This window comes from Macaca nemestrina, chromosome 7, assembly GCF_043159975.1.
Source record: "Macaca nemestrina isolate mMacNem1 chromosome 7, mMacNem.hap1, whole genome shotgun sequence".
In the NCBI taxonomy this organism is placed as follows: Eukaryota; Metazoa; Chordata; class Mammalia; order Primates; family Cercopithecidae; genus Macaca; species Macaca nemestrina.
The window spans coordinates 151,947,264-151,971,792 of record NC_092131.1 but is presented as its reverse complement, the minus strand read 5'-3'; the positions used below and the strand labels follow the sequence as shown (position 1 = coordinate 151,971,792).

Here is a 24,529-nt window from a genome sequence, read left to right as displayed (position 1 = left end):
CAAAAAGAGAGTCAATCTTATCACACACCATCTCCATCAAACCCTTGCCATTTTGTTCTCTGAATATCTGCACATCCTGTTGTCTCACACGTCCATGTGAAGAGACCCCCAAACAGGCTTTGTGTGAGCAATGTGGCTGTTTGTTTCACCTGGGTGCAGGCAGGCTGAGTCTGAAGTCAGCAAAGGGTGGTGGATTATCATCAGTTCTTGTAGGTTTGGGGATAGTTGGTGGAATTAGGAGCAATGTTTTGCAGGCAGGGGGTGGATCTCACAAAGTACATTCTCAAGGGTGGGGAGAATTACAAAGAACCTTCTTAAAGGTGGGGAAGATTACAAAGTACATTGATCAGTTAGTTTGGGGCAGAAATAAATCACAATGGTGGAATGTCATCAGTTAAGGCTATTTTCACTTCTTTTGTGGATCTTCAGTTGCTTCAGGCCATTTGGATGTATACGTGCTGGTCACAGGGGATATGATGGCTTAGCTTGGGCTCAGAGGCCTGACACTTGTATGTCTATACTCAGATGGCACCATGCTAAACACTCAATAGGATAACAGGCACCTACATTTCAAGAAATGTGATTAACTTATGGCAACCACAGTCAGAGATTATTCTTCCCACAAACCACTGAATGAGTCAGTCACACAAAATTTATATTCGTAGCAAGTATGTAACGTCACAAAAATGGCAAGTTTCATAATCTATAATTTTTTGTCAAGAATAGCCCTGTGCATTAGGTGCCTCAAATTCTACAAAATTCACACAAGTCACTGTAAGAGCTCAGTACACTTCTCAAAGCTACTCAGCCAATACATGACAGATAAAGACTCAAAATCAGGTCTTCTGGCTTCAAGTCTCACAACCTTTTCTATTACTTTATTCCAGGAAATTGAATTCTAGTTATGAAGGCAAAACTGACAGGTAAGAAACAATCGAAAGCCAAGCTATGCGATGGGTTTATAAGTTCAGTACAAGGGCTGGATCAGCATGGGCTGGAAGATTTAAAGGAAAAAGTTTGGGAATACTTTTTTTCACATAAACTCTACATAGAAGTGTAAAACAGGTATATGAGCTGTTTTGATTGGAGCTAGGGTAGGATCCTCCCAGAGCCCCTTACCCACTCTGCAATGAACTCTCCTCAGTGGCTTCTCAGACACTAGGGCTCTACTGAGTAGTTTGGAGGCCAATGGACTAAATCAGTAGTTCTCAAAGTATAGCCCCTGGACTAGCAGTGTCAACATTACCTGGTAACTTCTTAGAGATGTGAATTCTTTGGCCCCACCCAAGACTCACTGAATCAGAAATTCTGGAGATGGGGTTTAATGAACTATGTTTTAGCATGTTCCCCAAGTGATTCTCAGGCTTGTAAAGTTTGAGAAATAGTGAACTATGTCATCTCCATAAAGTAGGAAGGGAAGCCACCTACTTTAAAAGAACATTTGAGATTGGGATTGGGAATTTTGAAGGGGGTAGGGAAGGTCTGGGACTGCCATTAGGAAGCCTTCTCTCAAATAGCAGAGATAGATGATAGGGATGAACGTCCTGACCAAGGCTAGAAGGTGTCAATATGCACACCCAGTAATCCTGTCTGGCCCTAAATTTCTCCTGCAATACCTAGAATAGGACAGAAGACAGTGGGCATTTGAGGTCATCTATACCTGGATAGAAAGTTTAAGGAAAAGAGGGGTCTAGGAGGCCACATTGAAGTGGCTGGCCAGGAAGGGACCAAAAACTTGATAAAGGAAATGAGTAGGCTCAATTATCTTGGAGAATGGGAGGAGTGGGATGAGGAGGCTTAACTAAGGCTATGGGGACGGAGAATCTCCATGTCTGAGATCTCAGTGCTGACAAAATCCTAAATTATATCAAAGTCCAAGATCTGGCTCTATTTCATATTTCACTGTGGAATTTACGTTACTGAATAGACAAACTTGTATAAAAACAATTTCTATATGGTATAAAAACCCAGAAAAAAGTTAGTTTTCTACATTTTAAAATATTTTCTTTTTTATTTTTATCTGTTTGTGAGAATTTGTAAGATTACTTTGTTTTGTTTTTTATATGAGAAGGGGTCTCACTCTGTGGCCCAGTCCTCAAGTGATTCTCCTGCCTCAGTCTCCTGAGTAGCTGGAATTATAGATGCATGCCATTATACTTGGATAATTTCTGTACTTTTTATATGTTGGTGTAACATTGTCTTCTTTTCTTGGAAAGGGCTATATGTTTGTTGTTACTGTCTTAAAAATTGTGGTAAAATATGCATAACATAAAAATTAACCATTTTAACAATTTTTAAGTGTACAGTTCAAGTATACTTTTTTAGTGCCAAAAACGTCATTCTTCTGTAAAAAAACAAATACACTGTGATGGGGGAGGGGGTTATTTTTGCTAGAAAAATTAAGAAGTTGTTACCTTTTTTGAGTCCCTAACTTGGTTTTGAAATACAACACTACTGGACTAAGAAATTCAGGAATCAAAGAACTTCTGCCCTAAAGGAGAGTTGAGATTTACAGGGTTAGGATGTTCAGGGGTAGAAAGTGGTAAGAACAAGCCAGTAGAAAGAGGAAGGTGCAGGGCATTTTTAGGTTTTTAGCAGACCAGCCTTGCTAAAAACAAAGTGCCCTTGAAAAGGAATAGTTAGAATTAAGTTTTGGTCCATTTTAAAATATTTAATACCTAATGATGTTTGGTTCATAGTAGAAACTCAATAAATATTTGTTACTCAATAAATATTTGTTAATTGAGTATAGTGAAAGCTTGAGTCAGATTCAGAAGAGCCAGAAAATAAAGTTTAAATTTCATTTTATAGACCAGAGGTTCCCAAGAGATGTACCAAGAATGGGCAGCCAATGTGCTAAGCTATCGATCACCTTTCAAAGGAGTCAGGCAGAAGCCAGGGCACCTGGTCAACTCTAGGCCAGGTATGTTCTAGTATGCTGTACAAATACAACTGTCTATAGATGTCATTGGTGGAAGACAATAGGAAGCGATGGGGAACCACTAAAGATAATTGAGAACTGGAGATATAAGATGGCAGCAATATTTCTAGGAAGACTATTGCTGTGGTTTTAATGTTCATGTCCCCCACAAAATTCATATATTGAAATCCTAACCTCCAATGTGATGGTATTAGGAGGCAGAGCCTTTGAGGAGTAATTTGATCATAGGGCAGAGCCCTCATGAATGGGATTAGTACCCTCATAAAACAGGCCCCAGAGAGGTAATTTGTCCCTTCTACAAAACAGTACACAGTGAGAAGGCACCATCTATGAGAAAGTAGCCCTTCACCAAACACTACATCTGCTGGCACCTTGATCTTAGACTTGCCTCCAGAACTCTGAGAAATAAATTGCTGCTGTTTATAAACTACCCAGCTCACAGTATTTTGTTATAGCAGCCCAAACAGACTAAGACATCTATTGACCTCTTGATAGAGCGAGAGCTGGATCCCGGGCTCAAAGCTGGAATCACTGGGACTCCTGAGGTATGTATTATAGACATTTGCAAATTACTTCCCCAGATTTATTCTCCCTAACTCCACTTTTTAATAATACCCTAAAATGTTCCATAAAATGGCCTAGGTGAAATTGATTGTACTCTCAGCCCCATGTGTGAGCCTTGATTGGCTTAAAACAACTAGCACCTTTTTTCCCAGGACCCACAGACGTTGGTTCAGGAATGGGTGCATAATCCAGTTAGGGATTTTTTTTTTTTTTTTTTTTTAATGAGAACTCCTAAGAAGATGATTCTTGTATTTCTCTCTGAAGTTGAGCCAGAAAGCATGTACCCCTAAGGGCTGTTGGCAGCCATCTTTGGGCAACAACAGGAAAGCCTGAATGAGAACAAAGGAGGTGCAGAGGAGAAATAGTGAAAGTGAAACTAGATCCAGGTGTCAGCATTCAAGCTATAGATTTAAAATCCTTGATGTCTTGGCCCCGGACTCGCCAGTTACTGCTTAAATTCCTGTTTCTGCTTCAGCTAGCTTGGGTCTTGTTTTCTTTTACTTCCAACTGAGGTTAAAGTGATTCTCAGAATAAGAGGGGAAAAATCTAGCACTCTGGGTGGGCAGTAGCTGTTTAAGGAAAAGAGGGGTGCAGGTGGCTACACAGAAGTGACTAGCCATCAAGGGATGAGGATGGCATTGGGATGAAAAAGGAAGGGCTGGCTCTGAGCTTCAACATGAAAGAAGTGCACATGAGAATGGTTTCTGTCGGGCCCTCACTTTGGTTAATTCTACTGCTTTCTCCTCAGGGATGATGAAAGCCCTCAACTCTTCCCCAGGGAAATGATGCAACCAGGTAACTGGATCAGAAATGAGAAAGTCAGGAAAAGGGAAAGGTTGCTTGAGCAGTTACTAGGGATAAGGAAAAGGAGGCTAAAAAACAGCAGGGGGTGGCCTGGAGGGAATGTGAAACATTTCTGTGTGCTTTACACACACCTAAAAAAAGAGGACATGGACAGAAACCTAGAGAATAGGAGGACAGCATAATATAGTTACCAAGAATAAGCTAAGAGTTGGTTCCCCGGGACCAAACAGACACCAGTTCCAAAACCCACGAATTACTTACCAGCTGTCTCAATTCACCGAAGCTTCTCTTTCTTGTCTGCAAATGAGCATGAAAGTGCCACCTGTATAAAATAACGGAGGCTCCCAAAATGTAACATAGGGAAGCCTCTAGCAGCGTGTCTGGGAGGAGTAAGCATTATTTGTATTTATCGTATCAAATTAAGGTAGAGGAACACAGGAGGACAGGAGAGGATGAAAATAAAACACTACTTAGATCCTGACCCTCCTCAGTGGCAAGTAGTGAACATTCACTTTGTACAGAAGTAGCACTAAGGCAAATTAAAAGAAAGGTTCACATTTCCTCTAAAAGAAATGGTTTCTGAGACATGCCAGTACCACTTACTCATTGTCCTCTGTACTATACTATCCTCTGACAGAGCCACCTTAGTAAATGTGTGAACTGTGCTGACAACACTTGCGAACTTTCAACATGAGGGAACAGCAGGATCACTTAACAGAACAAAATCTTAAAATAATGTCAAAGCTTGATTTCACGTGGTGATGTGTGGCACTGCTCCTCACGAAATCAGGACTACCCCGGCCGGGCAGGGCCGACTAGGTTAGGGTGTCCTGCCCTCACTCACCGGGCCGGGCTTGGGACGAGCTGGACGTGACTGCCGCGGACATTTTCTGTTCAACCTTGAAGCCTTCGCTACAGGAGACCGCCTGGCAGTCGGACTGGGAAGCAAATCTGAGAAACAAAGAGAGACCAGACGGAAAGCCCTTGGGACCAGGAAGCAGAGATGAGATTCTGGTTTGGCAGTGGCACCTGGTATCCACTATTAATAATAGGACTGTCTGACATTTATAAGGCCCTTCATCGGTAATAACAGTGTCATCTCCATAAGCCACTCTATTAGTGGTAACAAATTCTAGCCCCACGCCTGCATTATCTCCTTTAGTATTCTCAACGTCCGCTAACTGCGTCTTATTACCATTTAAAGAAACTGTGGCTCCTTGAGGTAAAGTACTTCGGTCACAACGCGAGGGGGTCCAGACTTGACCCCAGACCTCCAGACTCGGGCGGGGAGGTGGCCGAGGCCTCGGGTGAGCCGCAGGGCAGCCTGCCCAGCCCGGGGAGGACCGCGAGGGCGGGCCGGGCGTGCAGGTGGCTGCACCCCACAAGGGGGCGGGCTCTGCCGGCCAGTCCGGCCCGGAACCCCTGGCAGCCCGCACACAACTACACCTGCCCCGGAGCCTGCGGCGGTGCCTGCAGCGGAGGAGCTCTGTCTTCCCCTTCATTTCACTACGAGCCCGGCGTCCCGCCGCGTGCGCCCCGGCGCAGCCCGCCAGTCCGCCCGGAGCCTGCCTAGTCGCTGCGCTGCACGCCCGGGGTGCGCCCTCCGCCCTGGCTGGGTCAGAGGGCCCCGCAGCCGTCATGCTTTCCGCCATCTACACAGTCCTGGCGGGGCTGCTGTTCCTGCCGCTCCTGGTGAACCTCTGCTGTCCCTACTTCTTCCAGGACGTGGGCTACTTCTTGAAGGTAGCCGCCGTGGGCCGGAGGGCGCGCAGCTACGGGCAGCGGCGGCCGGCTCGCACCATCCTGCGGGCGTTCCTGGAGAAAGCGCGCCAGACTCCACACAAGCCTTTTCTACTCTTCCGCGATGAGACTCTCACCTACGCGCAAGTGGACCAGCGCAGCAACCAGGTGGCCCGGGCGCTGCACGACCACCTCGGCCTGCGCCAGGGAGACTGCGTGGCGCTCTTTATGGGTAACGAGCCGGCCTACGTGTGGCTGTGGCTGGGGCTGGTGAAGCTGGGCTGTGCCATGGCGTGCCTCAATTACAACATCCGCGCGAAGTCCCTGCTGCACTGCTTCCAGTGTTGCGGGGCGAAGGTGCTGCTGGCGTCGCCAGGTGAGCCCTGAGGATCGCCCTGCCCTGGCACCAGGGCTTCTCGGCGCCTTGACTAACGAGCCACAGCGTGGCATAAGGGGTTCGCAGAGGGTGGTTCAGATCGGAACTGGAGGTACAGAAAAAGGGGTTGGCAGTGTTTCCTTGAATCGCAAATAATGATCATTTAGAACCACCTGTTGTGGAAGCTAATTATGTGCTAGGTTCTGTGTTAAGCACTCTACAGGCAGTGTGGCTTTTAATCCTCACAATGGGTAGGGTTTGTTATAGGACTTTTATAGATGAGACCACTGAGGTCCTGAGAGGTGAAGCCTCATGCCCAGCCATCTATCTCCAAATTCCAAGCTCCTAATCAATACTTATAACATCTGCATTAAAATGCAGAGGCTCTTGAGTGCGAACTCTAGTGGATCCAGAGGGGCTCTTCTCACCTCTGCTGCTTGACTGGCTGTGTGATCATGGGAAAGTCACTTCTCTCTGTCCCTTGGTTTGCTCCTCTCTAATGAGGCAGGTTTCAATGGTGCTTCCAGCTCTCAACTGCTGTTAGCATCCCTGTCCCTTCCCTGCAGAACAAAGGTGACCCCACCTGATCCCCAGAGAGAAGATATTGGGGATCTGCTGCAGGGCCCTTGTGAGCCCCCACTGCATCTATAACAATAGTGACCCTTTCAGTTCTGTGGTTACCTCCTGCCACATTTCAGCCAGACTTGAAATAGTAACTTAAGTGATGACAAGGCCAGGAAGCGACAGAGAACCTGTTACTCACAGGGCTGATGGCTTTCCCCTCCCAGAGAGCTTGTCTCTGCACTTGAATAAGGACCAAGGGTTCCTTCTCTCAGTCAGTAAGAAGAGGCCTACCCAGGTGGGGGCTGAAAGACCTGGGTGACAGGGAAGGGGTCTAGGGAGCCAAGGAGCCTCAGCTTTCTAGAATGAATTTCTGTGCTAAGCCCTATAGTAGATGCTTTTATTAGCCCAGGAGATAACATATCACTACCCCCCACCCCACCACCACCACCACTATACAGTTGAGAAAACTGAGGCTTAAAATTCCAACCTAGTTCTATCCAAATTCGAAGTCATGCTCTTTCCTACTTTTTTTTTTTTTTTTTTTTGGTGAAAGTCTCATTCTGTTGCCCAGGCTGGAGCGCAGTGGTGCTATTTCAGGTCACTGTAACCTCTGCCTCCCAGGCTCAAGCGATCCTCCCACCTCGGCCTCTCAAGTAGCTGGGACCACAGGCATGCACCACCATGCCCAGCTAATTTTTTGTTATTTTTGGTACAGACAGGGTTTCACCATGTTGCCCAGGCTGTTCTCAAACTCCTGAGCTCAAGCGATCCATCCACCTTGTGCTGGGATCCCAGCCTCCCAAAGTGCTGGGATTACAGATGTGAGCCCCTGCACCCAGCCTCTTTCCTACATCTTATTGTCTTCCTCTGCATGAATGTAAAGTGTAAGTGTGCTGGAAGGGATGAAGCGTCCGGTTGCTCTACCCCTTCATTTCATAGCTGGGGAAACTGAGGCAAACTAAGGGGGCTACAGAAAGATGAAAGGTTAATTCACTTGTGAGAAACCAGGAATCTTACACACCTGCTTCATGTGGCATGAAATAAATAATCCAAAAAATATAGGCTTTGTATAAAAGTTTAAAAGCAGAAAGCCAAGTTTGAGGCTGGACATGGTGGCTCAAGCCTGTAATCCCAGCACTTTGGGAAGCTGAGGTGGGCGGATCACTTGAGGTTAGGAGTTCAAGACTAGCCTGGCCAACATAGCAAAAATCCCATCTCTACTTTAAAAAAAAAAAAAATTAGCTGGGCATGGTGGCACGTGCCTGTAATCCCAGCTACCTGGGAGATTGAGGCAGGAGAATCACCTGAACCCAGGAGGCAGAGGTTGCAGTAAGCTGAGATCATGCTACTGCACTCCAGCCTGGGGGAGAGAGTGAGACTCCATCTCAAAAAAAGAAAAAGAAAGACAGACAAGTTTAAAGGTGGCTAAATTATTTGGAAGAGATGGTCCTTTCAAGAAAATTCCTATTAATTTCTAGTTGCCTAAGAAAAGCAGTAACTTCACTACTTTGTAACTAGAAGACTCTCCTAAGCCTATTACTTTACCAGCTTACTTGGAGGGAAATTATTAACACAGTGATCTTTGTACCACTTCAAGAGGCATCTAAATTCTGTTTATCACTTTAGTATCCCAGGCCCCCTGAGAGGGAGGTCTCAGGGTTTGGAGTTTTGTTGACAAAGAAGTTCAGGATTAAATGACCATAATACAGTTTGGTTCTGTAATAAAGTCAGAATTACAACCAGATACCCTCTTCCCACCCAGGCAACAGTTTTCTGCCATAGAGCTATGTGTTTACATAGAGAATATATGGAAATTTCTACATTAAAATCAAACATGAACCAGACTTTGCAGTGGACCTACGGCACTCTCTGGACAGTCAACTGACCTCTGAGGGAGGCCACATATTTGAAAAAAAAAAGTCAGTTTTTCCAAATCACTGAGATACCTTTGCACATGAAGCAAAATTACAGTCTGTCACAGAGTTGCATGTTTACTAAATATGCCCATGGGAAAATATGTTGAATGGACTTGATTCTTAGAATTCTTTGGTGTTGGAAGGGACCTTAGAGATATTCTAACCCTATAATCCTCTAACTTTAATGAATGTGTTATACTTTTTTAAAAAAAGTTTACAGAAGAAACTTTAATAAGCCTAAGAATCACCTGGGAAGCTTACTTTTAAAAACATTCTGAGGCCGGACTCTATGGCTCACTCCTGTAATCCTAGCACTTTGGGAAGCAGAGGAGGGAGGGTCACTTGAGCCCAGAAGTTCGAGACTAGCCTGGGCAACATAACGAAACCCCGTCTCTACAAAAAAAGAAAAAAAAAAAAAATTTACTGGGCATAATGGTGAGTGCCTGTGGTCCCAGTTACTGGGGAGGCCGAGGTGAAAGGATCACTTGAGCCTGGGAGGTTGAGGCTGTGCTGAGCTGTGATTGTGCCACTGTACTCCAGCCTGGGTGATAGAGTGAGACCCTGTCTCAAAACAAAAAAATAAAATTTCTGAGATCATCCCCAAAAATGCTGATTCAGTAAGACTATGTTGGGGCCCAGGAATGTGTATTTTTATAAGAAATCCCACCCCCAACCCCAGGTGATTTTGAAACAAATGGTCTGAGGACTAGGCTTTGAGAAACAGTCTAGTTTCCCATTGTTTTTTGTTGTTGTTGTTTGTTTGTTTCTTTGTTTTTGAAACCGAGTCTCGCTCTGTTGCCCAGGCTGGAGTGCAGTGGCACAATCTCGACTCACGGTAACCTCCGCCTCCCAGGTTCAAGCCATTCTTCTGCCTCAGCCTCCCAGGTAGCTGGGACTATAGATGCCCGCCACCATGCCCAGCTAATTTTTGTGTTTTTAGTAGAGATGGGGTTTCACCATGTTGGCCAGGATGGTCTCAATCTCTTGACCTCATGATCCACCCGCCTTGGCCTCCCAAAGTGCTGGGATTAGAGGCATGAGCCACCGCTACTGGCCTTCCCATTGTCGTATAACTATATAAACAAAGGCCTAGAGGGATGATATGAATTGCCCATGGTCAAGTGGATAGTTAGGAACAGAAAGGTAGAGATAGAACCCAGATTTTTTTTTCTCATGAGGCACTGTTTATTCTATCACACCATCTTGAACATGATACATAAATGTGAGTTTGATTCCATACTTTGAATTTCAGGGCTTGTAGGCTAGTAAGAGCTCTTGAGCTCCATCTGTCAGTTAAATTCTGCAGTATATGTAAAGGACCAGCACAGAGGCATTTATCATGAGGATTGATCCAGTTGTTATGAATTTGGGGGTTTCTTTATAAAACTTAACAGGACTCAACCCTGCAGGGTTGAGTACAGGAATTTCAGTACTCAATTACTCCTTCCAATTTTACTGTAGTTACAGAAAGTCAAGACTCACAAACACTTCCCTGAATCAAGCAGCAGCACTGTTTCCCGGAGAATATGACTTTCTCTCTGCTGTACATGTCATGATCATTGTCCAGGGCAGGGTATGATCTAGGTAATCACATGGAAAAATTGTCTCCAACGATAAGAACCTGTATCAATGTTGTAATTAATAAAAGCCAACTGGCTGGGCCAGTAGTTTCTCACACAACTTTCCAAATACAGAATATGGGTGAGACAATAAAATATATTTTATTTCACACAATATGGGATAGTTTATAAAAACCTACAAAAGAGGACTGAAATAGTACATTTGTTCTGTTTCCATTTATCCTAGCATCAAGACCATCATTAAACTAGCTCTTCTACCAGGTAGATAACCCAGGTCTCCTGAAGGTCCCCTCGTCAGCTCACTAGCAGGGTATACACTGTCTAACTCAACACAGCCATGCGAGGCTCCCACCGTGTAGGCACTACTCTGATACAAGGCTTTAGTAACAGTTAAAGATACTCTTTGTTGCAAAACTGAGTCCCAGATAAGTTATAAAATGTTCCAGATTACCTTTGACCTGCTGTTGCAAGGTTGCAGAAAGCAAAATTAGACCTCCTTTAAACAATGTGATAAAGGAAAATGTTTACAATAGCTTTCAAAAATATTGCATCATTAAAAGCTCTAAGACCGAAGAACTTCATTACAAAACAAGTGTTGAGACCAAGGATAACCCTTGTCATCCAAACTTTTGAGTTTAGATTGAGAAAAACTGATGGTACGACAATTTGATTTTCAAAGCAAGAAACATTTGGAGGAGAAGCCACACAAAAAAAAAAAAAAGAAAAAGAAAAAGAAAGAGAGAGTCCCAACAATGTGCAAGCTAGTTTTCTCTCTGCCATGATGGGATGGAGAAATAAGAAGATGAATTCGTTCAAGGATCTTACAGTCCAGTAAAAGAACTAAACCGCATGCACAAATGATTGTGACACCCAGGAGAGTGTGCTCGGTGTGCTGGGAGAGCTACAATACAAGTGCTGTAGGAAAACAAGCAGAGGTCAAGAGAAGGCTTTTTGGGGGCACTGACTATTGAGCTGGACAAATGCATTGGGGCAAGGGGGCATTCCAGGCAAAAGGAGCACCAGAGGCACTTCTGATCAGGTGCTTAAAACAGTGAGATGCTTCATTAAAGTGTATTGCGATGTAAGAACAATGGCAGGCTGGACTTAATAATAGTCATTTTTTTAAGCTGTTTCCTGAAGGGACTCAGGAAATGGAAAAAATAGGGACTCAGAGAGTCCAAAGAATGGCCAACAGCAGTGGCCTCACTTCCACAGAAGGAAATATTTAATTTTCTAATGCCAACTTTAGTCCAGAATCAAGGCACAGAAATAATCTAATCACTCTTCTCACCTATTTGGGCTGCCCAAGGAGTAACTTAAATGAGGTGCTTCAATGCACTTTGTCTCAATGGCTTAGAATTCTCTCATATATCTTTGAATAATTCCCTAGTAATGTCTAGCACATAGTAGGCAGTCAATAAATGTCTGTTGGGCAGGGCGTGGTGGCTCATGCCTGTAATCTCAACACTTTGGGAGGCCAAGATGGGCCTCCTGACCTGAGGTCAGGAGTTTGAGATCAGCCTGGCCAGCATGGCGAAACCCTGTCTCTATTAAAAATACAAAAATTAGTTGGGCATGGTGGTGGGCACCTGTAATCCCAGCTACTCGGGAGGCTGAGGCACAAGAATCACTTGAACCTGGGAGGCAGAGGTTGCAGTGAGCCAAGATCACACCACTGCCAGGGTGACAGAGTGAGACTATCCAGATAGGTAGGTAGGTAGGTAGGTAGATGGATGGGTGGATGCATACATGCATACATACATAATAGATAGATAATGTCTGTTGAATTAATGGGTTCCATTATTCTGGTTGATTGTGACAGGCTTTCTTCCCTGAAGCTTAAGGACCACTGGGTTGGGCATGAGGGCCTGAAAAATGATGTAACAAAATCAGATGTGAAAATATCCATTTAAACTCAATCTCCGCTGGGCCCGGCCTTACCCTACTACAGGCTTACTTATCTCCCAAATGTCCTCCTAATCAATGATCGTGTCCAGCCCTCTGGCAGTGCACTGTAGGACAGCGGTGCTCTCCTCGGGTCTCAGTGCAGCGAGCAAGCCGGTGGTGAGCACAGGATGGGCTGGAAAGGATCTGTGAGTAGGATGGTGCAGGACCCTGTGCAAGGACAGAAACCCAGACACCAAATGATTAATATATCCGAGGACTGGGTTTCCCAGCCTAGTAGCCCAAGGAAAGGTAGCTTAAAGATATTCTCTAAAATTTTTCTTCTTTCACTGCTCTTAACTGAAGCTTGCAAAGGAGGTGATTGTACATCTCCATCCAAGAACCAAATTAGCACTTTGCTGGCATATATGGGAATGCACTTTATTTTCTTCAGAAACAGGGAATTAAGAGGTAAAAACAAACTCTGAATCAGGTGTTAATGTTATTGAATCTGAAAGATAAGGATAGAGTTCAGATTATTCTATATAGTAAGTGGCTAGTATTTGAAAAGGACCTTCCCACAGCCTCTGAGAAAAAGGAAGTAGATCGTTGGTAGACAGATGACATGGTTGCTTACAGATATCAAATGCTAACAATTATGTAAGGCCTTGTGTGACCTAGTAACTCAGGATAAGGAATTACCTTTGATTCCAGGGCTATCTAGAAAGCAAGAGTTCATATAAGCAAGAACTTTAACTTGGAGAAATAAAAATTAACATCAAGGAGATTACTACTTAATTACATAAATGTAAAATGAGAATGTATTTCCTCGTTAAATTTTTGCTTACTCCTGGTGGAACTTAAGCATTTTTATGACCTCTGGGTGGTTTGTTTTGTGTGGGGAAGAGGGAGGAGTACACACACGTCTCTCTCTACATATATATAGAGTATTATAATATGCGTCATCTTGCTGTACAAAATACTGTCATTCCAAACTGCCAATGATTGAGATACAAAATTACAGTTACAAATGGCATTTTAGGAACTATTTTTAGATTGTCTTCAAGGACTATGTTATTAACAGCACTAGTTTGTGTTTCAGTTGCTTTCCTGAGTGAAGAAAAGAGATAAACCTTCAAGCTTGACTTGCTCATTAACCAACCATTTCATGATGAGAGTACATTTCCTTTCACTACCTTCCTTTTGGAACTTACCTTCTTGGTAAATATTTCTGGGGTGTTTTGTTTAATCCAGTCAGTTACTCATTCACTGGGGCAGTCTAGTAGCAGAACAAGCTACTAAACTGAATGTTTTCCTATTGGAAAGCTGCAGGTTTAGCCTGAGCACCTAACGCCTTAGTAATGAAGATTGATTCAGCTCACCACCCACCCAATCTCCTTGCCTTCTAGCAATGGGCTTGTTTATTCAGAAAATTCCTTTTTCCTTAAAAAAAAAAAAAAAGAAAAGAAAAAGAAAAAAAAAGGCAGGGACAGACTTAATATGCTACCTTAATTTTTTAAAATTTTCTTTGAACAGACTTTAAGGGGATGGGGCAGTGGTGTTGTAATCACTTGATTTTTCAACACCCAAGTGTGTGCTCTTTCTCTGAGGGTTTATTTCAGTCTATAACTTAAAACTATACTGATGAAGAACTAACTGATGGAGCTGCTCTACACCCTTCAGGCAACTTTCTGTGACTACTGTTTCTCATATTTAAACTTTCAATAAAGCTTGAGGTTTTGCTCTTCAAGAAAAGATCATCCATGTTACTCATTAAAGGCAGATCCACATGATTGAACAAGCACTGAGCAGAAGGCCAAGCAGCCAGCCTCTTCCAAGAACTAAGGCACTTTGCTAGAACTTAATCTGAATGGCTCATACAAGGAGGTGGGAATCTCAGAAACCCAGAATGATTCTTTTCATTTTGCACGTGACCCTCCATACACTGGCTTGGTGAATCTCTTCTCATTTGTAGAAATAAGATTACTGGTATCTATATCACAGGGTTTGTATGAAAATTATGTGAAGTGATATACGTATAAAACTATACCAACAGTTCTATGCAAATGAAAATTTTAAATGTTTATTATTAGTAACGAGAGAGGTGGGTGCATGCTGTGATGTGCCACCCAGATCCCCGCTTTAGGACTGACAGACTCACTCTTCAGCACCTGGGAGCTCTCAGCTGAGACCTCTCCCAGGACTTGTCCTTGGTTGAAGAGAGACACTTTGCCCAAGGTTAAGCACCACCACCCCAGCGTGAGTCCATTGGGCTGGTCAAAGGGCAGGTGTGAAGGCACAGCCTACCTCCCTTAATTTGGGACAACCCTGAAGGGCATCCCAGGTCCAGAGTCCCCTTAGGATTAGAGGATCTGCTGAGGGAGGCTTCTGATGTGTCTGCATTACAGTTCAATGTCTCCCTCTATCCAGTCTACTTCCCTTGCAGCCTCACAGGTCCCATTCCCAAGAACACTCCTGCATGCACATCTCAGAGTCTCAGAGAACCCAACCTTGACAAATAGAATTATAGCTTATATGTTCTAGTTGATATTCACTCTTAGATGAGCAGACTTTACAATAAGAATTATAAAAGATAGATAGATATTTTATGCTTAAATTAGAAAATATGTAGGCCAACCAGGCACAGTGGCTCATGCCTGTAATCCCAACACTTTGGGAGGCCAAGGTGGGTAGATCACACTTGAGGTTGGGAGTTCAAGACCAGCCTGGCCAACATGGTGAAGCCCCGTCTCTACCAAAAGTACAAAAATTAGCCGGGTGTGGTGGCAGGCATCTGTAATCCCAGCTACTCGGGAGGCTGAGGCAGGAGAATCACTTGAACCCAGGAGGCGGATATTGCAGAGTTGAGATCACACCATTGCACTCCAGCCTGGGTGACAGAGTGAGACTCCATCTCAAAATAAAAAAAAGACATTAAATATCAACTAGATAGTTGACAGGTAGATGCACATCCAGAATTTCCTTTCAAATTTCATTTTTTCTTTCTACATCTTTAAGGGAAGAAAGGCTTCCATAGTGTGTCCTGATATGGTTGGCAAGCCACTGGAAACTCAAGTCTGCCCAAATAACAAATCTACACCAACAGCCTACAGGAGATGGAAGGAAATGGTGTAGGGCAGGGGCAATGGTCCTCCCTTCAGATTAGATAACTTGCATAAAAGGTCAGGAATCACAAACTACATGCCTGCAGAGGGCCAGCTAGGAACATGAATGAAGTACACATGATGTGAAGTTGCTTGGACCGTGATCAAGCATGACACCAGCTTAATTACATTTCCTTTTGTTATTATTAATGTTTCATACTAATACCTGAGTACATTTTTCTTTTTTTTAGTTTTCTTTTTTTTTTTTTGAGACAGGGTCTCACTCTGTTGCCCAGGCTGGAGTCCAGTAACATAATCATGGCTCACTGCAGCCTTGACCTCCCAGGCTCAGGTGATCCTCCCACCTCAGCCTCCAAAGTAGCTGGGACTACAGGTGTGCGCCACCACATCCGGCTAACATTTTTTTGTGTGTGTATTTTTTTATAGAGGTGTTTTGCCATGTTGCCCAGGCTAGCTGTGATTTTTCTTAAAAAAAAAAAAAAAAAAGTACAGAAAAACTTAAAGTCCCTTTTGACCTACCATTTTCCCCTCATTAAGATGATTACTTAGAGGTGAAAAAGAAAAAAGACAAAAAAAAAAAAAAGACTGTTACTAAGTCCTATCTATTCTACCTACCAGATATCTCTTGAGTACATTCACTTCTCTCTACCCACTGCTGCCTCCACAGTGTAGACAAGCTTCATCTAACAGCTGGTCTCCCTACCTCTGCTCACTGCCCCTCCAGTCCACTTGCCTGGCTTAAGCCAGGCCCTCAGGGACCTGCTTTCTAAGTCTCCAGCCTCTTCTCCCAACCTTATTCCCCTCCCACTCCACATTCCAGTCAGCTTTAACCTCTTTTGGTTACTCGGGCCTCAGGCTGCGTTGGCTCTGGGCCTTTGCATAAGCCGTTCCACTGCCCAGACGCAGGCTTAGTCAGTCCCAGCGGATCTTCATCTCCACCATCTGCTCATCTTTCAGGTCTCAGTTTACAGGGCACTTCTTCTAGGTCGTCTTTCTGCCCCCCCACCACCACCTGCTCCCCAAATACCTTCTCCTTCCCCAGTTGTGACACCTATGGCCACTTATTTTGATTTTTGTTTGTTTCTCCTCTATTAGACCTGGGCTCTATGAAAACAGGGACAATGTTTTGCTCACTGTCATATCCAGCATGTAGAGACCTGCCTGGCACAGAGGGAACACTCTTTAAATAGATGTTGAATAAATGTTGGGAGGGAGGGAATGAGAATGGATCCAGGTAACTTATGAACGGGTTGTTTGACTATGGACCCTGAGTCTCATGACAAGAGGAAAGACAGGAGATTTCACAGTTCTTTAGCAGTAGGAGTTGCTGTTTTTAAATTTACCTCTGTGGGCCCTTACTTGTAAGCAAGGCATACTTGTATCTCAGAAATTATTTCATCTTACATTATGTTTTCTTAAAGGTTTATCAACTCACAGATCTGAATCCTTTAAGCAGCTTTAGCTTATTCCTCTGTCTCTTCCACACTAATATCATACTTTGTGCAAATTTTTTTCAATTATAAACATTTATTGAGCACTTATCTAGTAGTTCTGGGCGTGCAAAGATGATTTGATTATGATCTTAATTTCAAAGATCTCCCTGTTTAATAGAGGAAAAAATGAATTAAACCACATCTGCCAGGCATGGTAGCTCACACCTGTAATCCCAGCACTTTGAAAGGCAGAGGTGGGAGGATTGCTTGAGCTCAGAAGTTGGAGATCAGCCTGGGCAACATAGTGGGACACCATCTCTACAAAAAGTTAGCTGGGCATATGGTACTCCTGTGGTCCCAGTTACTTGGGAGGCTGAAATGGGAGGATCACTTGAGCCCAGGAGGTTGACGCTGCAGTAAGCCATGATCACACCACTGCACTCCAGCCTGGGAGACAGAGCAGGACCCTGTCTCAAAAGAAAAAAAAAATTGAACCCTATCAGACTGTGTATAAGTGCCCTGATAATTGTAAATACAGGCTCCTAATGGGAGCTGTAGAAGGGAGCAGCTAACTTTGCAGAGGGGGGAAAGGTAACAGAAAAGAAGTGCTACCTACACTGAGTCTTGAAGGATAAGCAGGAGTTTTCCAGGTGACCAGCGGGTGAGAGACCATGAAACAACCTGGACAAAAGTAATGAGACGTGAACATACGGGTACCTTCAGAGATTGTCCATACATCAGTGTGGTTAGAGGAAAGAGGGCAAGAGGTAGAGAGTAGGAGATGACACAGAATACCAGCAGGAGTGGGACTGGGAGGGACCTCTGGACCTCCCGAATAAGGGGAGTGGATTCTGTGACAAGGGATGAACAGCCCTGAAAAACAGGGTGGCAGCAAGAAGTTGGATGAGAGTGAAGCTGATAAATTAGAAGCAGGAAGAGACTCAAGGGCAGGACATTGGTCAGGAGGCTATAGCAATAATCTAGGTAGGATATAATGAGGACGTGAGCCAAGGCAGTGGCACAGGAGTGGATGCTGCCATCCCAGTTTCTGCAACAGTCATATTTCTAGTAACCTTTCTGGAGTGCTGAAGGACTAGAGAGCAACCAGACAAAAATTTAAAAAAAAAGAATGTAAAGGAGGGGAATAGAGATTCTTGGGGCAAAAGGAAAAAAGAGAACTGTTCAATAAAGAAAGTACAATCATAGCACTTTACTTGGCTCTGCAGTGAGTATTTTCATAGTCATAATTGTGTTGATTCTGATTGTTGGTTTTCAGCTTCTAGAGCAAATCCATAAAGCTGGGAAGACAGAATAATGGTATCAGAATAAATGTTAAATGTAAATGCTATTACCCTAGACAATGTAAAGTGAAGATAATAACTGTCAGAAAGGGACAGGGTGAAATGGAAGTAGGAATCAAAATTGATAGGCCAAGAACTAGCAGGAAATGCATATTTTTTGGTGATGGAGAGGTAATTGCCAGAAGAAACAGCTTTTAAAAAATTGACAATGGTGGGCTGGGTGCTGTGGCTCACACCTGTAATCCCAGCACTTTGGGAGGCCAAAGTAGGTGGATCACGAGGTCGGGAGATCAAGACCATCCTGGCTAACACAGTGAAACCCCATCTCTACTAAAAATACAAAAAAAAAAAAAAAATTAGCCAGGTGTGGTGGCAGGCATCTGTAGTCCCAGCTACTTGGGAGGCTGAGGCAGGAGAATGGCATGAACCCGGGAGGTGGAGCTTGCGGTGATCCAAGATCGCGCCACTGCACTCCAGCCTGAGTGACAAAGTGAGACTTCATCTCAAAATAAATTAATTAATTAATTAAATTAAATTAAATTTTAAAAATTGACAGTGGTCTTCCATAGGCAGTAGCTTTAGTTGTGAGGAAGGCCTGGGTAAGGACTTGTTTATTTTCATTATAAACCCTTTTGTACTATTTGATTTATTGTTACCAGGTGCATGAGTCTTTTGATTAAAATATTTTTTTAAATTTTAAATGCATCTATCCTGGTGATATTTCTTGTCTTCATGGAGATATTATACACAAACATCTGAAAAACAAAGCATATCAGATGAATTAGGTATAGCCTCCCCAAGGTAATTTCCTGAGACATTTAGTCACCTTCCTACCCAGCACTTTGGGAGGCCGAGGTGGGTGGATCAGGAGGTCAGGAGATCGAGACCATCCTGGATAACACCGCGAAACCCTGTCTCTACTAAAAATACAAAAAAATTAGCCGGGCGTGGTGGCGGGCACTTATAGTCCCAGCTACTGGGAGACTGAGGCAGGAGAATGGCATGAACTCGGGAGGCGTAGGTTGCAGTGAGCCGAGATCATGCCACTGCATTCCAACCTGGGCGACAGAGCGACGCTCCATCTCAAAACAAAACAAAACAAAAAAAAGAATAAGTATATTCACTTCCGTTATCACAATTCAAGACAAGTAGGCTTAAAAGCAGTCTCACTTTACTGCTTAAAGGCACAAAATCCAAGTGGCAAGCCTGAAATGTGGTTTGCATATTAAATCAGTGCCTTTAAAATGTTTGACCTTAACCCAGTAAGAAATACTTTTGTGCATGACCCAGTACCCACACACTCACATAACTGAAACAGAACTTTTAAAAATGAATAATAGCCCTGTTTATCTATTAAGAATAGTTCCTATAACAGTGTTATAGGAATACTGCTATATGGAAGAAGTAATATTAAGGGTAGTGTGTACTAGGCGTTGTTCAAGGAGCTCTATAATATTTGTTGATAAGATTCTGCCACCACTTTTGAGATGGGTGCTATTTTTACTTCCACTTCAGAGATTCAGAAAATGATGCTTAGAGAGGTTAAGAACTTCTCAAGATAAGCAGTAGAACTGTCAGTAGAACTGTTACCTTTTACTATGTTAAGATGTGCTTCAAAATTTCTATTTCCTTCTTTTAAGTATTTTTCATTTTTTTAAATATCACTCAGTTTAAATGATTTTAACAATCCACTACTGTAATTATGACCCACAGGTTGGGAAACACTGCACTAAATTAATCACTCCTTTTTTTCCCCTCAGATTGGAGAATGTACTTATGAAATTTAGAGCTTATTTCTCAGATCAGTTTAACCTTCTTAGGAAATTACTTGTTACTGATGCATAAGAAAAAATTGTTACATAAAGTTAGCTTCTATCATCTTTGTTAATTAGCATGGCTCCCTTCTTTTCATTTCTCTTCTCCCTCCTTAAAATTTTCTCTCTTTTTTTCATCTTTAGTCCTGTGTGGCACATATTAGGAATAGCTAAATTTATTTCTGGAGTTATATTTAGATATATATCAGTTACACACTGATATTTCTTGGGTTTTGCCCATATGTCCATTGGTTTGCACTTGCCACAAGAAGTACAGATTTCAGCCAACCATCTGCTATGCTTGTGAAACCATCAAAACCCAACCTTCCCTCAGTATTGGAATCTCGTGATTTTTTTTCAAATGTAGTAAATTTCATGTTTAAAATGCACAATAGGGCTGGGTGCAGTGGCTCACAAGCTCTGTAATCCCCACACTTTGGGAGGCCAAGATGGGAGGATTGCTTGAGGCCAGCAGTTCGAGACCAGCCTGGTTGACATAGACCCCCTCTCCATTAAAATAATAATAATAATATAAAATACATAATGATAAGCATCATTTGTCATGTCCACACATTTAAGCAAAAAATTATGCTGAAAATAAAATTATGATGCTTATTGATGCACTAATAGAACTTTAATAGACTGATTTAGTTGTTTTGATTTTTTTCTTATTAAATTAAGACCTACAAGCAGCTGTTGAAGAGATACTGCCAAGCCTTAAAAAAGATGATGTGTCCATCTATTATGTGAGCAGAACTTCTAACACAGATGGGGTTGACTCTTTCCTGGACAAAGTGGATGAAGTATCAGCTGAACCTACCCCAGAGTCATGGAGGTCTGAAGTCACTTTTTCCACTCCTGCCTTATACATCTATACTTCTGGAACCACAGGTAAAAATAAAGGGGGGATTCCCAAAAAAAATGGATCTGAAGGAGTTAAATGTTGGCACAGGTTTTCAAATCTCTTTCTTTGGCAAAACTTATTGGATAACTAATACTTCAGGAGATTTAGTTATTTGCCTGTGGGAACTGATCTTATTTCATAGCATGTGATCTCATTTGGGTTTCTCCAAGCTATGCATATTTTCCCCCAGTTGGTATAGAACAGATAAAGAGGTTAACCAAGAACTACAGAAGGAGTTATGATGATGAATGAGATTTGACACTGAATGGGTAGTTGGAATTGTTTTTCATGCTTGTTGTGTTTTGATTATATTATGTCCGGAGTCCACATAGACTTTATAATTGATTATAAATGGAACACAGGAGAAGACCAGTGAACAATTGGGGGTTCTGTTTATATAAATGTTTTAACCATTATCTTCCCATGCAACACTGATTTGGAGCTGTTTGGTGCTGTGGATGTGGGGTGGCTGTAGCATAAGGCCTAAAATACTGTATTTCATCAAATCTAGGATGCCTTCAACTGTAAGCTGCACCATTAGGAGCCACTAAGAAGAAACACTGCCAATTAACAATGTCATGGGAGCACTGCTATATGGAAGAAGCAATATTAAGGGTAGTATGTGTACTAGGCATTCTTCAAGGGGCTTTACAACATTTGTTGATAAGATTCTGCCCCCACTCTTGACATGGGTACTATTTTTACTTCCATTTTAGAGATTCAGAAAATGATGCTTAGAGAGGTTAAGAACTTCCCAAGATAAGCATTAGAACTGTCAGGATTCACCTTGGAGGCTGATTCCACAGCTCATACAATTGACAGCTCTATCCCTAGTACCTTCTTGTTTATTCATGTGATAGATATTTAGTGTCTGCCTACTATAGGCCAGGAAGACCAAAATGTAATAATATGAAGCCTGAGGGGTATATTTAAAAGAAGGACAGGAAGCCAGCCCCAGCATGCCAATTACTAGTATCAATATTGGAAAATTGAATCTGTGAGTCTTTTACCTCTGTTGATTAAAATTTTAATTTAATGTAAGCAGGTAATACATGTCTTCTGCTTGTTAAATAATCAACAGACCAGGCTAAAATGTCCTTTGAGCCTTTTATCTCAGCTACAGCTGACAGGAACTGTCTCCTTCACCTCGACAGGCCCTCAGCACCCACCTGAGCTCACAGTTCCTGGACCTGAGTTTAACCTGATTGTTGGCCTCACTTCATACGGTCACTTTTGCTAAGTATTTCAGTAAATGAGAAGAAGCCAGAATTGATATATTAAAGCTGGTGCCCAAAACATAATGCCTCTCATTTTTTTATTTTTGTATTTTCATTGCCAGGCCAACAGCAAGGTGGGCTGGCACAGTTCACCGATTGCTCTGCTGCACACAGACATTCCCTTAACATATGGGACTTTTATCATCGTTTCTTAATAGAATGGTAAAATCAAATTGTAAACGTTTATTTGGGAAAGGATTGAGCCCTTGGTTAGTGAGGGGGAAATCCAGTCTTAGTACTGTGTAAACAAGTAGGAAACTTTGTTATAATGCTGTTTTCACAGTCAAATAGAAAATCCCTTTTAGGGAGAAAAAGGAGAATGAGCATTCTCTGATTTAATCTCTTAAGTCAGAATTTATATTTAATTGGAAGACAATTGAATGGGTGTTTATTTTACTTTTTTCATTTTCTCTGAATCAAATATTTGCTAGGACAAGCACAGTGGCTCACATCTATAATCTCAGAACTTTGGGAGGCTAAGGCAGGAGGTTCACTTGAGCCCAGAAGTTTGAGACCAGACTGGGCAACATAGCGAGACCCCATCTTTACAAAAAACAGTAAAAAATTAGCTGGCATAGTGGTACACCTTGTAGTCCTAGCTACTTGGGAGACTGAGGTGGGAGGATCACTTGAGCCCAGGAGTCTGAGGTTACAGTGACGTGCCACTGCACCCCATGCTGGGTGACAGAGCAAGGCACTCTCTGTAGTGAAAATGCCAAAAAAAATGCCAAGTTACTCTTGTAAACATTAATTAAAAGAATTCATTTAAACAGTTGGAGAACAAATGTCCCTGTTCCTCAAAGGAAGTCGTTAGCACAAAATTATATAATAGTTACCAAATATTCTCATTTCTTCATTGATACAAAATCTTAATTTAGGAAAGTTCTGAAAGTACTTCAAGGCAACAAAGATGAGCATTTCTTTTTTAAAAATTCAGAGGCCAGGCACGATGGCTCTTATCTACAATCCCAACACTTTGGGGGCAAGATGGGAGGCTCACTTGAAGCCAAGAGTTCAAGATCAGTCTGGGCAATAAAGCAAGACCTCGTCTCTACAAAAAATATAAATAAATTAGTCAGGCATGGTGGTGCACACCTGTGGTCCCAGATACTTGCGGGGATGAGACAAGAGGATCACTTGACCTGAGGCTGTGGTGAGCCTTGAACACCACTACACTCCAGCCTGGCAACAGAGTGAAAGCCTATCTCAAAAATAATACTAATAATAATATATAAAACAAAACAAAACAATTGGCCCATTGTCAAAGAAAATGAATTTTGATTTGTGTTTACAATAATGGTAGGTTGCTGACCATATTTGTCTGCCTCGGAACAAGTTGCTGCTATTTGGGCAATATCCGGTGAATGTACCATCAAGTATCGAAGAATCTGAGTCAACAGAGATCTGTCTTCCTCTTCATGAAGTCTACTTACCCACTCAGATCTGAAACTCTTAGTCCCCTTCCCAGTGACTTCATGCCCTCCCCAATTGAACTGTTCTTCCATGGGAAACAATATAAGCAAACACTTAACAGAAGAAAATCTTACAAAAACGTATATAAATTATGGTTAAGAATATGCAAACGCATTTAGTCTAATGTACTAAAACTACATGGAGATACCGTTTTTCACCTTTCTGACTGGCAAAGGTCCCAACATTTAAGAGCACACATTGACAAGGCTAGGAGGAAACAGGCATACTCATGTATTGCTGGTAGGAGAATGAATGGGGACACCCCTTATAACTGGCAATGTGGCAGTTATTTATCAAGATTACAAAGACTTTTTTTTTGACACAGGGACTCAATCTGTTGCCCAGGCTGGAGTACAGTGGCAGGATCAGGACTCACTGTAGCCTCAACCTCCTGGGCTCAAGCAATCCTCCCACCCAAGTAGCTAGGACTACAGATGCATGCTGCCACGCCCAGCTAATTTGTTTTACTTTTTGTTGAGGAGGGGTCTCACTATGTTGCCCAGACTGGTGCTGAACTCCTGGGCTCAAGCGATCCTCCTGCCTCAGCATCCCAAAGTGCTGGGATTACAGGACTGGCCATCTTTTATCTTTTGACACAACAATCTCACTTCTGTGAATTTATCCAAAAGATATGGTGTCATTCATATGTGAACTGCCATGTGGACGAGGTTCTTCACTGCAGCATCATTTGTAACAGCAAATAGTATAAATAAATTATAATAGACTCATAAAAGGACTTCTGAAGGAGCTGAGAAAGAGAATAAATAAATGAATAAGAAAAATCTCTATGTACAAACATGAACAAATCTCCAATAAACAGTGTTAAGCAGCAG

The 24,529-nt window shown here is 42.7% G+C and overlaps 1 protein-coding gene across 1 annotated transcript in view; it reads left to right on the top strand.

Moving 5' to 3' along the window:
- The first annotated feature begins 5,714 nt into the window (after window positions 1–5,714).
- LOC105490557 (solute carrier family 27 member 2) overlaps window positions 5,715–24,529 on the top strand; it is a 53,842-nt gene continuing 35,027 nt past the window's right edge. The window contains exons 1-2 of the mRNA XM_011756321.3: window positions 5,715–6,425; window positions 20,724–20,933. Coding sequence (XP_011754623.1) covers window positions 5,948–6,425; window positions 20,724–20,933 — 688 coding nt within the window. The 5' untranslated portion in view covers window positions 5,715–5,947. The remainder of the gene's footprint in view (window positions 6,426–20,723; window positions 20,934–24,529) is intronic.